At 36.3% G+C, this 14,623-nt stretch overlaps 1 protein-coding gene across 1 annotated transcript in view; it reads right to left on the bottom strand.

Annotated features, from left to right (window-relative positions):
* Positions 1–1,262: 1,262 nt before the first annotated feature.
* LOC308640469 (zinc finger protein 519-like) overlaps positions 1,263–14,623 on the bottom strand; it is a 43,757-nt gene continuing 30,396 nt past the window's right edge. The window contains exons 3-4 of the mRNA XM_081312364.1: positions 13,473–13,551; positions 1,263–1,350 (exon numbers count right to left, since the gene is read on the bottom strand). Of these exons, the coding sequence (XP_081168490.1) occupies positions 1,344–1,350; positions 13,473–13,551 (86 nt within the window). The 3' untranslated portion in view covers positions 1,263–1,343. The remainder of the gene's footprint in view (positions 1,351–13,472; positions 13,552–14,623) is intronic.

Raw genomic sequence — 14,623 nt, 5'->3', positions numbered from 1 at the left:
CTAAAAAAGGTGGGCAGCAAGAAGAGAGACAGAGAAACAGACACAGAGAACTGTGGTTGTGGCACTTGAAAGGTACTAGTGACCTTGAGTTCTCTTACAATACTGGAGAAGGAGCAAGACCTGTGAATAGTCATCCTGAATTGTAAACCCCCTGAGGTTAGGGTCAGGACTCAACCCTCAAGCAACAGTGACACATTCATTATCATAGGAAAGTCCATTCCAAGCCTTAATTTAAAAAAAAAAATTCCTCAAGACCACATGCACTCTGCAAAATACAGTGTCATTCTTCTTGGTGTGGCACCTCCTATGAAGCAGGACAGGTTTGGTACCTGGATGAGCTTCCTAGCATACATTAATAGGGACAGCTCTATAGGGTATGCAGGCCAGAGTTGGGTAACCCTGGCCACTCTGAGGTACTGAGTGGAAACAGGGATTATACTTCAGTCATGTATTTCCATATTTGTATGCACTAGCCCAGAAGTTCACTAGGACCACTATAGTTGTATATGGGTTGAAACATTTTGCTCAAGAAATGCAGCATCAACTAGCACAGTAGTAATCTCATCACACATGCAATTAACAATTTTTTTTTACATATAAACATTATCTGAATTAAACCATCCATACTTTTAAACCATCATTCTTAGGTCTGCATAAGAGCTTGTAGAATAGTTGCACCATAGATACCCAGCCATATTGCTATCTTGGGTGATTGGTTTTTAGCCATTCTAAAAATAATCATAATAATCATCTTATACCAAGTAATAAAACAAGAAGTGAGTGTAGAGGAAGTATTCTTAATTGCGGAATGATTTCTGTTCTCTCCCATCCCTTTTCAACAAGACCACACTTTCTTGGAAGTCAAGGCTTTTGGGAGAATATCTGTCCTTAAATTGTTTGGACCTCAACTCCTTAGACTCTTTGTGTCTCTCACCCATACTCATCTATCTTTCTGGTGTATTTGTATAGATTTTGAGCAGGTGAGATGCATTGACCTCCTAAGGATGACACTTACCAGCACTGAGAGAGGAGCCAGACTGAAACCCAGTTGTGAAACAGGGCTGAGCAGAAGGGAGCTGAGTGGCCAACTGTGAGAGAAAAGACTTCAAGCCACAACTACATCATATTGCCTTCTGAGACAGAGGAAATGCACTTTATGTGCAGCCTTCTGGTTTATGCAATCACATGAAGCCTTCTCCATCCACAGGATGAAATATCTTGGAGTCTTCAGGATGAGGCAAGGTGTGGTGGGGTTCTCTATTCTCTAGATCCTTTTGTTTTTCCAAGTTTTTTTTGTTATTTCTATTTATATAGGATCATTAGCTTCTAGGAGGTCACTTGGTTCATCTCCTAGGTGAGAGAAAGTCATTATGACTACATGGCTGTTCCACAGAGACTAGACAATTTTAGAATGAGAAGTTTGCACACTCTGTCCTTAGAGAAAGGAGATCAATGTCATTTGTGATAGAAATAATCTCAGTTGAATGAAAGAAAACCTTGTGCAAGGAATCAGGGAATATTGATCAAGTACAGCTCTGTCCCAGCTGTTTGTGCAAGATAGTTAGTCCAGGTCCCTGAGGACTGACTTTTTTCTCTTCACAGTGATTGGTATTTGTTCTTACTCTCAAAGGCCCTTCTTTATTCTGGGGTTGGTGGCCTCTGTGTCTTCCCCTGAAAATTGGTCTAAGACAGACATTTGTGCAGCAGGTAGGCAGAAGAAAAGTGGGAAAAGATGTGCATGTCCTAGCACTGCCTGGCTTCCTGGATACACCTTGCAAACCTGGTGACTTCTTCCCAGGGTACATAAAGAAATAATCACACTAAAGATAAAATGGGAGTTATAACATTATACGATGTTAAGGGAAAATAGTGCTGGAAGAAATCAAGGCCCCTGAATAAATTTAAACACCTATAAAAGTATGTGTTCAGAAGCTAGGGTGTGCAGTGCCCAGGATATAGTGCCTGAGGAAAGGTGTGGAGACTTGGCCACATTTTGGGTAGGATAAGCTGGCATCCTGGTTTAGAGGACATGGTACTTCCTTAGCCTTCCTCTTAGAGTGAAGAGGAAATTACAGGAATGGAAAACTGCATTTGGAGGAGAAGCATAGTGGTCATTTCTGTTCTGGTGTGACCTGGTAGCTCTAATTATTCAAATTGATTCTGAAGACCCTACTTCAGTTGTGGGATGATATTAAATGGCGAACAGATGGCTAGCCATTCATTTAATTCTTTTATACAATTTTAAAGCTAAGATTTATTTGAGGCAAACATTACTCATTTTGATTTAAAACTGCCACAAACACTTAAGATTTTGAGGACATTTCTGTAAGTATGCCAGGTAAGTTGAATTAAGAAAAATAAGTGAACAAAAAAACAATATGAATGCCAAAATTGGAAAGGTGATATGAAAATATATATGTTTATCAAACACTAGAAGTCATTAGTAGGCAGGAAACCTCCCAAACTCAGAAACCAACTTACCAGTACAGGGTCTATGTGAAGTTCTAGCAGGGAATCTTTATCTTTCCCGCCTCCCCTCTTCCTCCTCTATGTCAATGATAGTCTTGTTCTTGATGGAGACTAGCTTTGAGCTGGGAGGTCAAGACTGATTCAAAACAGTCTACATTTGTCTTCATATTCAGGTCTATCACTTTCAAGGCCAGTGGCCTTCGACAGGAAGTTTAAACTCCCTGTGAGCTCTAGTCTCCTCATGTATAAACTGTAGATGTCCTGAGGCATGAGTGTTTGGACAGTGTCATGAACTAACATAGATTCTCAGATCCACAGTATATACAATGGCTTCCCTGGAGACCAGAAGGGAGTCTGATATGTTATTTGTCTCCAGTGTCTGTTTTCTCTTCTTCCAGAAGTTGCTTGTGTTTTTTCCTAGGAATCCCCTTCTGCTTTCCACTCCATGTGGGGTGAGTCAGAAAGGTTACCCAGACCAGGAAGTCATAGCATGAACCCCTCTGAACAAGAGGCTCTTAACCTGCAAAGTTGGTTTGAGCTGGTCTGGACATCTTCTTTCAGAGGGCCACACATAACTAGAAAGTGAGCAAGGAAAGCTTATTGCCAACTATGGCTACAGGGGAGGCCAGAAAATAAAATGGGAAGTGAGAGATGAAAAGATACTGATTCCTGAATTCACCTGTGTCTCAGTCAGAACTACCCACAGATATTTTATGTTTAAAAGAAATCAAATTTGGGACCAGGTGCAGTAGCACATGCCTGTGATTTGAGTGGCTCTGGAGGTTGAGGAAGGAGCATCCTGAGTTCAAGTCCAGCCTCAGGAATAACATGGTATTAAGCAACTCTGTCTCTAAATAAAATACAAAATATGGCTGGAGATGTTTCTCAGTGGATAAACTAACTCTGAAAGTGTTTTTTTGTTTATTTTACTGATATATATATATATAAAATATGTGGGCATACACTTATAACCAATAATTTGATTCTAGTTTCAGGCACATTATTTTTTTTTTACTAGTTCTTCAATGAATATTAAAAACCATATCAACTGAGATACATTTCTTGAGTGAGTAGAACAGGTAGAGCCAGGTTATAGATTCCAGTTTCTTGAGTGTACCTTGAGCAGGGATAACTTCTGATTGGCTACATGTACTCGCGGTTTGAATAGGCTGAACAGAATTTGTGGGCGGGTATCAGATTATTGCTTATTTCTAAACTAAAAGTGGTTTATTAAACCAAGCATTTACCAGAGCCCCTTATGCTGGAGATACAGGATGAAACTGATCCTCTAATGAAATTCTTCTGGTTGTTCAGTGCACAGGCTTACCATTTGTTTTGGTGAGTTTCTAGCATAAAACACCTCACATGCAAATGTTTATTTCAAAGTGATGAAAATGCACATGTATCTTGTGAAAACATTTCATACCTGGACTCACATACTGTGGATGATGACCATCCTAACCTCATTGGTTATTTGGATGCAGAAGTGGGAACCAAAGGTCTTGCTGCACAGGAACTGGGCTCAACCTTATCTCCTGGTGGTCCTAACCGCTAGAGTGTGAGGAAGAAGACAGTCACACCATTTAGCTTTATCCTAGCTGATGTTAGCTCTATCTTTTGGCTTAGCCAGAAAGAGCTGGAGACTACAATTTTGTAAATCTTGAAAATGTAGCTGGAGCAAGCTTAATGTATATCATGAGAAATTTGTAAAGGTTTAATGATACAAGGTTGGTGACTTCAAATAAACTGAGAGAGTAAAAAGGCCCTCTTTCAAACTCTAATTCTTTTAACTAAGTCAGAAAGATTTCAGACATTTCAGTCAGAATAACAGGCATGAGTTTATTGAATAGATAAACAAGGAAAGGGGACACTCACATAGTAGATAATGGGTCCTCTGAGAGGGGAGAGAGACAGTGTGCCTTTCATGCAATCCACTTTTGTTGGGTATCCCAGAGAAGTTTCCAAAGAGTCCCACACAGGCCTACTACTTGACTTTGCACTGACAGCTGGATGACATCCAACTGTCAAGTCCCCACTGCTATGATAACTTTAGGTCACCTTGGCCATTGCAACTGATTCTAATTAGATTCTTAACCATAAATTCTTGCAGATTTTAGAGCTAGGAAAAATATTTTTATCTCTCTGGTTTTCAGAATCTGCTATGTGGAAAGAGTCACAAAAGTTCCTTTCTCAAGGGTAATATACCTGATTTTCTCCTGCAGATAACAGACAGTTTTCTGAGAAATGTGATATACCCTGTCCACTTAAGGCAGGCAGGGTTACAGGTTAATTTCTTCATGAGGAGAAAAGCATGTGGGGGTGAGCACAGTGACCCCCAATTTATAGAATTATTCCCTGAACCTCATGCTCTCACCACTCACATCTGTCCCCTATCATTTAGCAAGAAGTAGTTTAGCCTAAATCATGCTGTTGTTGATCCTATGTCCCAAAGACTGTGCCCCAGACAAACATCAGTTTTACCAGAGAACTGGATAGAAATGTGGATTCTCAGGTTGTAGCTCATCTTTATTATATGAGACTCAGAGTGACTCACAAATCTTAATTTGTATGATCCATTCTGTTCCATGGTTGGGGCTTATAATCTGTGTCCTGATTTGGTCTCTCCTCCAAGAACATTTTTTTTCACCACTTTACAAAAAAAAAAAAAAGTTATTATGACCTCACTAACTTACACCTTAATTACCTGCATCCAAAATTGTCTAGTTTCAGCCCCGGTGGACAGACCCTGAGATCCAAGGGGCTGGGTGCATTTATCTCTACTACTGAGATGTTCAGGGAATTATGTTGCAATGACCTCATTAAGACCTTCAACCACAACACCCACAGCTAAGAGTCAATCCCTGTAAACATTTTAACCTTTACTTCTGTTCCAGAGATTAAAGCAATACCTAATCTCTTGTTTAAAAACTCTAAAGAGGGCTGGATGTGTAACTGACGTGATTCTGCAATCTGCATTTGGGGTAAAATTGGGGGTTCATAACCCACTTCAAACTAATGTATGAAATATGATATGTCAAGAGCTTTATAATGTTGTGAACAACCAATAAAAAAAAAAGAAAAAAACCCCATAGAGCTATACAATAAAAAAAATAAATAAATAAAAACTCTAAAGGGGGCTGGATTTGTGACTCAGTGGAAGAGTGTTCTCATAGCATGCATGAGGCACTGGGTTTGATCCTCAGCACCACATAAAAATAAAATTTAAAAAATTACATCCACTTCAAACTAAAAAGAAAATATTAAAAAAAAAATTAAAAATCTCTAAAGGCCATGTTACCGCACTGTAACCCTGATTGGATGGACCATGGTTTTCTTAATAAAGATTCTGGATCATGATGTGCAGATCCCCACAGTTGCCCGATAAGACCACTAGATGGCGAGTATGATTTTTGTTTTGTTTTTTTGGTTTTGCCAGTGGAGGCGCTCTGCAGGTTGGTGGGGGCTCCTCTTGGTTGCTCCCATCAGAGTACCTGAAGTGACACTATGCTGAGGCAGGTTTTACTGCAGATTCCAGGAAGTGATATGAAGCCAGGGTCTTTGACTACAGTACTACTATAGTACTGTAGCATGAAATTTATTTAAAATGGTGCAGGTCCTCCTCCTCATACAGGACAGGCTAACTATTTACCCACAGCCTGAAGTCCTGGTAGTGGCAGAGATATGGTCATAGGCCCTAATAATACCAATCTTGAAGAGAAAAGTAGAGACAATATTTTCTTCTCCTGAAAAGTATACTCTGGTTTTAATGAACACCCAGAATATATGGCCTGCCTTTTTTTTTTTTTTTGATGCTTCAAAGTGTTTATAAGGAAGGTAACTGAGAAGGTTGGAAGATATCTTGAATTTGAATCCAAGCCTACCTCTACTCTAGACTATTGTGGACTTTATTTGCTAATGCACCACTTCTGCAACTCACGTTTACAACAATGGTGGAAGAGATTGTATGCAACAGGAACAGTGCCTGCACAATTCTCACATTCTAGGTGCAGACCCCTTCCTTTCCTCCCACCTCTGGAAGCCTTTTGTGATCCCCAGCACTAAGATGGGGAAGGCATAACAGAAAGGAGGAGCTTTGGTGCCTCCCCATGACCAAGTCCAAGTGGTACAGGTCAGATGCAATTGTTCTGGCCCTTTTGAGGAGATTTATAGATTTGCCATTTTCATAATAGTGCTTAGGGTTTGTTTTAATCATATATAGGAGATGCAGATGAACATATGCACTGTCACAGAGAGCTACAGTTTTCTATAAGCAGTAGAGAAGAGCCATTTGGGAAGCTCCAGGGTTGGTCAGGAGATGAGGATGTGGGAGGTGATGGAGAACATGTAAAAGAGACTTTCTTCTATTCATTCAGGAAGAAAAGATGATACAGCATAAGTAGATTTAGGGTTATTATGTTATTATAATTTCAGTGAGCTTTAGGGGGCATGAGCCATCTCTGTTATTCTGGTAACTGCAGATGCCATGATTAGATCAGACAAAAACTGACTTTGGATGCTGCGAGAATAATAGGAAGGATATTGGTAGTATGAAAATTATATTAGTTAATTTTCACATGAACAACTTGGGAAGATGGCTGACTACATCTAAAAATTAGCTCTCTCCAGAAGGTCATGATTGGGTGAAGTGGTCCATGCCGGGGTGAGGTCCATGCCTATAAATCAAGTGTGCAGGGCTGTGGTTTTCTATTAAGAGAAAAAATGGGCAACTATGTTTCATCAGGTACTGTCCCAGTGTTCTCTAAAACAGATGTCATATATATGCAAGTAGAGCCACACTTTGGTACAAAGACACACAGTGCTTCCTCTGGTCTGTCTAGTAAATGCTATAGTATGTTTAGGGGTGGGAAAAGGTAGTATGCTTCTTTCTCATTTGTGCAGACCCTCGGAAGGCTCAGGGGCTCAAAGTCTGAATGGAACCTCAGGCGTCATGGACAGGCCTCTTGATGTCTATTTAGTGTGAGCATTTATACCCACTACATGTGTGGATGTAAACACAACATGTGTTGGATTTTGCTGTTCAATATATTTGTTTCTCAGCCATCTGGTTTCAAACTTTTGAACTCTGCATTGATGTAGAAAGCTAAGATGTATCATGCAGGACATTTTAAAAGCCAGAATATGATGTCTGAAGTGTGACAAAACTATCTTTTAAATGCTTTTGATGGACATTAAATTCTGAATAAAATTTTTTAATTAACTACAAAGCAAAAGACATTGATTTCTGGGTTCAGGGATGCATGCCTTGCATCCAAGTAGTACAGGAGGCTGAGGCAGGAGAACCACAAGTTCAAATCCAGTCGTAGTAGTAAAAGTGATACCCTTAGCAACTCAGTGAAATTGTGTCTCTAAATAAATACAAAATAGGGCTGGGATGTGGCTTAGTGGATAAGTGCACCTGAATTTAATCCTCAGTATACACCCAAAATAAAATAAAATAAATAAATAAGACAATGACATAGGAGTATTCTGTCCACTTGAGATTATGGGGAAAATATTGATGTGATCATAGACTTCAGGCATAAGATAATTTTATTAATGTGCTGGTTTGGTACAAATAGGTCTTTAAGTCCAAATATAGCTTTTGAAAAAAAAAAGATGATTTGAGTTCAATCAATACAGAGAAACTGAGGAAATGACAATTGAACCTAGAGAGGTCCACAGAAGGAAAAAAGGCAGAGCATCCAATCATGCTTCCTGCCCACTTCCATGGGCTAATGAGTAATGGCCAGTTGGGGAAGGGTTGGAATTTTATGGAGTCAGTGCTGCAGAGCTATCTCTGGGCAATTGTAATTTTTCTTTCCAGTATGAAGTTTCTGGTGGCCAATGAGGTTTGATCTTACAGGAAATGATTTTTTCAGTCTGTGGATTTGTGAGAATTGTTGCAAGTATAAATGATCTGTTTCTTGTTAACACTTGAAGCATACTTAAAATTTGCCACATTCTTAACATTTACATGGCTAATATCCAGTATGAATATTTGGTGAACAACAATACTTTTCCTAATAGAATAGCTTTGCCACATTCTTTGCATTTGTATGGTTTCTCCCCAGTATGAATTCTCTGGTGTTCAGAAATGTGTGATCTTTGATAAAGAGTTTTGCCATATCCTTTAAACTTGTATGGTTTTTCCTAGTATTAATTCTCTGGTGTCAAATAAGTTATGATATTTGATTAAAAGCTTTCCCAAATTCTCCAAATTTCTATGGCTTTTCTCCCATATGAAGTCTCTGGTGTTGGCTAAGGAGTGACCGTCAATTAGAAGATTTGCTACATTACAGATATTTCTGTGGTTTCTCCCCAGTATCAATTCTCTGGTGTTGAGTAAGGCATGATTTTTGATTCAAAGCTTTGCCACATTCTTTACTTTTGTATGGCATTTCTCCAGTATGAAGTCTCTGATGTTGAGTAAGGTGTGATTTTCGATTAAAAGTTTTGCCACATTCTTTACATTTGTATGGCTTTTCTCCTGTATGAATTCTCTGGTGTTGAGCAAAGCAGGATTTTTTATTAAAAGCTTTGCCACATTCTTTACATTTGTATGGCTTTTCTCCAGTATGAATTCTCTGGTGTTCAGTAAGGCAAGATTTTTGATTAAAAGCTTTGCCACATTCTTTACATTTGTATGGCATTTCTCCAGTATGAAGTCTCTGGTGTTGAGTAAGGTGTGATTTTTGATTAAAAGCTTTGCCACATTCTTTACATTTGTATGGCTTTTCTCCTGTATGAATTCTCTGGTGTTGAGTAAGGCATGATTTTTGATTCAAAGCTTTGCCACATTCTTTACATTTGTATGGCATTTCTCCAGTATGAAGTCTCTGGTGTCTTGTAAGGTGTGATTTTTGATTAAAAGCTTTGCCACATTCTTTACATATGTATGGCTTTTCTCCAGTATGAATTCTCTGGTGTTTAGTAAGGCAAGATTTTTGATTAAAAGCTTTTCCACATTCTTTACATTTGTATGGCTTTTCTCCAGTATGAATTCTCTGGTGTTGAGTAAGGCAAGATTTTTGATTCAAAGCTTTGCCACATTCTTTACATTTGTATGGCATTTCTCCAGTATGAAATCTCTGGTGTCGAGTAAGGCAAGATTTTTGATTAAAAGCTTTTCCACATTCTTTACATTTGTATGGCTTTTCTCCAGTATGAATTCTCTGGTGTTTAGTAAGGCAAGATTTTTTATTAAAAGCTTTTCCACATTCTTTACATTTGTATGGCTTTTCTCCAGTATGAATTTTCTGGTGTCGAATAAGGCATGATTTTCGATTAAAAGCTGTTTTACATTCTTTACATTTGTATGGTTTTTCTCCAGAATGAATTTTCTGGTGTTGAATAAGGCATGATTTTCGATTAAAAGCTTTTTTACATTCTTTACATTTGTATGGCTTTTCTCCAGCATGAATTTTCTGGTGTCGAATAAGGCATGATTTTTGATTAAAAGCTTTTTTACATTCTTTACATTGGTATGGCTTTTGGCCAGTATAAATTTTCTGTTGCTCAGGAAGGTGTGATTTTTTATTAAAAGCTTTGACACTTTCTTTACATTTCCAGATTTTCTCTCCAGTATGATTACTGTAGTGTTTAAAGAGGTTTGAGCAACACTTAAAGACATTTTCACATTTCTTCAATTTGTAAGGTTTATCTCCATTGTAAAGCCTATTGTTTTTAGTAACAAATAGATTTTGAGTAAAATATTTTTTATATTCTTTACTTATGGAGGATTTATCACTGCTCTGATAAAGAATTGAGGAATTATTAAATGCTTTTACATATTTTTTTAACTTGTAGAGCTTCCCACCAATATTAATTCTCTGGAGTTCAGGAATTCTTGTAGTTTTATTAAAAATGATTTCACATACCTTATAGCTGTAATTTGTCTCTTGATTATAAAAGCTTGGATAAATAAGTTTTGGGTATTGATTAAAAACTTTTTCACTTTTCTCATTGTGAAGCTCGTTTAAACAATCACATGGGTGATTTCTAGGATTTAAAAAAAGAAGAAAATTTTAATGACTTTCACAGAATTTACATTGTTTTACACCAAATCTATTATGCTGCGAATTACCTAGGGTAGAGACTGTCTACAGGTCCTAAAAGATTTATCATAAATATAGGTCTCTCTGAGTATTACTGAGGGTGTTTTTTAAAATCCTTTCTACTTTTAAATTAAACAATATTAGCTAAATACAAATACTCCCACATTCATTATAATTCCATGCATTGCCACAAGGAGAAACTGATCATTTCATCATTTTTGTAAAGTAACAATCAGAGAGATTACTAAATCTCAGAAATTTCTTCTCCTTCTCCTCCTTCTTCTTCTATCTTGTCTAAAGAAATATTTGTGGATATTTACTCAATGGTGAATTTTAAATTATTCCAGTGACTAACTAAAGCATGAAATAGACTCCATTGCAAATTTTTCATTTTTTAGAGGAACAGTATAATTACAAATGCTGTTCAAATATATTTAAAAGCACACAAAGGTCCTCAAATGTGACTGCCATATGTGTTCTTGTCTCTCTTCAGCTTAGCCAATGTCCCACATTCCTACACTTCCACCTTGCCTCCAACACATTATTTTCTAGTTTTCATTTGTGGGGAATCCTGCAGGCACTGGGACATAATCATTGCCCTGATGTGCCAGAGCATTCTTCATTAAGCCAAAGAGCAAACTTCATCTGAGCTGGGCTGCTCAACTTTCCAACAAAAATATCTATCACTGAAGGTGTTTTTAAAATTCTTTCTATGCAACTAGCTCACTGAAATAAGTTAGAGAATACTTTTGATTTGTTGAAAACATATTCCTTGAGATGCACAGATAAGTAGTCCTAGGGCCTCAGAAAAATCTAATGGCAACAGGATTTAGTTCACTAGGGACATGTATAGGATCCAGGAAGTCTCTGTTTCTCACACTTGGAAAGTTTTTTCCATTCTACTCCAAACCACAAAAATGCATAGATCTATTGGGATATTCACTTGGAATCTGGTTAAAATCCCTGTTGAAATGAAAGATGAAGTAGTGCATGTCAGATGGAGCTGCTGAAAGATATCTATAAATGGTGCGTGAAATTTAAAAAAAAAAAAAAAAAGCATGGAAGCCTTTAGGGAAAACGTCTGGTATCTGGGAACTCACAGTTGAAATCCAGCTGGTTTGAGACTATCCAGTACATGTTATATACTACCTAGTTTTGTCTAAATTCAGCATGGCACTGGAGATGGTATCATCCATTGGAGCCATATACCAATTAGCATCACAGAGATGGGTGAGACATGTCAGAATGCCAATCAACTTGTCTCAAGAAAGACTCTTCCTGTTGAAATCTTATTCCTACTTTGATGCACACTCACTTAAATGAAGAACTGGAAAATTTATCTAGCAATTGTTTTTCAGAACTTATGTGGTCTAGAGAATTTATAAGATGTTTTACCTCTTTTAATATAAGTTCTTGCCTGGTCTTATATCCCTTTACTAATTATTTCAGATATTTATTTTTTTTTCAGATGGCTCATCACCTTCCAAAAAAGAAATTACTCAGGTGGGATGCTTGATGTCCCATGATATGGAATAATTATGCTAACTTATGAGCCATAAATACATTGGTAACTACACAAAGACTACTTCAAGTTGAATTAAAATTATAAATAAATATTTACAAGCACCTTTGACTCAAACTATCAAATTTCAGGGAGAAGGTTCTACAAAAGTGGGTTTCTGCAATAGTAGACAGAATCATGAAATGACAAAGACATTATAGATCTTTTTTTTTTTAACTTACAGATGAGAAGTTTAATGGTTAGCCATTCCTCATTCAAAGGTTGTCTTAAATCACCTCTGTGGCTTCTTTACTTTTCTCAAAGGGTTATACAATTATTAGCTTATGCCCTTCATTGTTCTTCATTTGCCCCACACCATCCCTACTACTTCTATCCCAGGCATGTTTTCTACCTCTTAGCTCGATCCCAGAAAAGTGTCAGAAGCCTTTCACAATTCTCACAAGACCTTCATGTCTGCTTTTGGGGTGTGATGCATTCCTGCAAGCCATTTGGGCTGTGGGTTTTCTGGGAGACTGTGCTAAAAGTTCCTGAGACTTTCCTGTGTTTCGATTGTCATACATGACAGATGAGCTGTATGCTTATTTGATGTGTTTTAGAAAGGATCAACTGCTTCTCTTCTCCTTTTTTTGCTTAATTATTATTGCATTTAAAAAGCAATACCTACCAAACTTTCATAGTAAACAGATTAAATTACTGAATTGTTCTTTTCAACACAAATGTTTTAGTAAGGCTTGTTGTAGCATTTCCTTAATCTGCATGTTTTTCTTTTCTTTAAGTAGAAATACTATGCATGTGTTTAAATTATAAGACAATTTGTCTATACTGTGTAGAAAATCTTCTTATTACTTTATAAAAAAGACAGATTAGAATGCTGCAACTTTAAATGAATGATCTGTATACTTTTCTCTAACCTGCACTTATGTAGAGATTATTAAAAGTTTTAAAAACATAACTGATTATAAGCATTTTATACCTTTTTGAGTTTTTTTTTCATTATAATGCCTATTTCTATTCTAATCCTATTTAAAAGCTGAGCAAACTGGTTGAGTCTTTATTTTTCTAAAGGTATTTTTAAGATACAGCTTCATAATGCCCTGTAAACACTGTGTAAATGTAATTTGATACATGTTTTTGCAATTTAAAATTTTGTGTATTGCAAGTGGTTTTACACAAAATACTGAGTAGTAAAAATTTTACAATTACAATAATGTAATTTAAAGTTTTAACCAAATAAAAACTGAATGGCACTAGTTGAGCAGTAAGTCTTTTTAGATGCTTGTAATAATATAAACTGATGAGTAAATAATTTATGAGTAAATAATTTTCATGTTTTCTTCCATTCATTAAGACAAATTTTCTGAACTTCCCTCTCTTTCAATTTCAATTTCTTGTTTAAAACCAAGTATTAACTGTCCTGCTTTCCATACCTTTGCTTTTTCAAGTTTTGCAAAAAATATTTTATTTCTTGCTCTCCTGAAAATTCTTGGTTTTGAATAGAAGTCATACCTAAAAAAATAATAAGAAGTTACTTCACTTACTATGGTGAATAACTCTGCAATTATATAAAACTTTATCAAAGTGGGGGGAATAGCCAGAGAACAGTATGATTCAAGGCCATTATTACTCAAAAAAAATATATAGAATTTACTACAATATGATAACAAAAGCTTTGAGAACTTTGAAAATTATCTTAAGAAATTATAGCACCACAGATGAGGACAAAATGCAAACTGACTAATATTACTACAACAATGTCAAATCATAGCCCTTCACTTCAACATATTCAGACTCCACCTGTGACTCAAATATTTCAGGAAATGAATATCTCTTATTTGTTTATATTTTTATCTTTGAGGGGATTATTTCATAAGAGAACACAGGGTTATTCTATCACCAAACTAGATCCACAGGCATTTCTATATTTCTATGTCTATTTTTATATTTCTATATCTATATCTATATACATTTTTTAAAGACAGTTTATCAAAAAGATGCTGAAATTTATTTTAAACTGGCATTCCACTGTCTCAGTTTTCCAGTTATATGGAATTAAATTTATATATCATTGCACATCATCTTTTTTTTGTTTACTTTGTAACTTCCAAATATTTTCCAAAATGACTATAATGATCTAGTTGAACAGATTTTGAATAGAAAAATCTCAATGAAAATAATAGCTCACACAATAAAAAGTATAATCATCTCAAGCAAACAATGTAATACTAGTAATTGAGAGTTCAAAAACTGATGTTATTAATTATCTAACTAATGCCAGAAAACCACCTGAAATGTATTTAATAAACTAAATATCAATGTAGAAAATTTAAAAAAAATAGAAAAAAACCAGCAACAGAAAAGGTAGAAATTATATAATAAATATATTCTTTTAAAAACAATGTCTCAGGCTTGGGACACAGCTCACATGTGTGAATTCTTGCCTCACATGCAAAAGGATGGGCTTAGTCCCCAGCACCACATACACACACACACACACACACACACACACAAACACACACAGTCTCATAAATTAGAAATTTGAGGAAGAAAATATATCAAAGGCTAGAATTAATTAAAATAC

This window comes from Spermophilus citellus (genome assembly GCF_964194105.1).
Source record: "Spermophilus citellus genome assembly, contig: SCAFFOLD_449, whole genome shotgun sequence".
In the NCBI taxonomy this organism is placed as follows: domain Eukaryota; kingdom Metazoa; phylum Chordata; class Mammalia; order Rodentia; family Sciuridae; genus Spermophilus; species Spermophilus citellus.
Note: the sequence above shows the minus strand (reverse complement) of the source record. Positions and strands in the feature narration are given on the sequence as shown.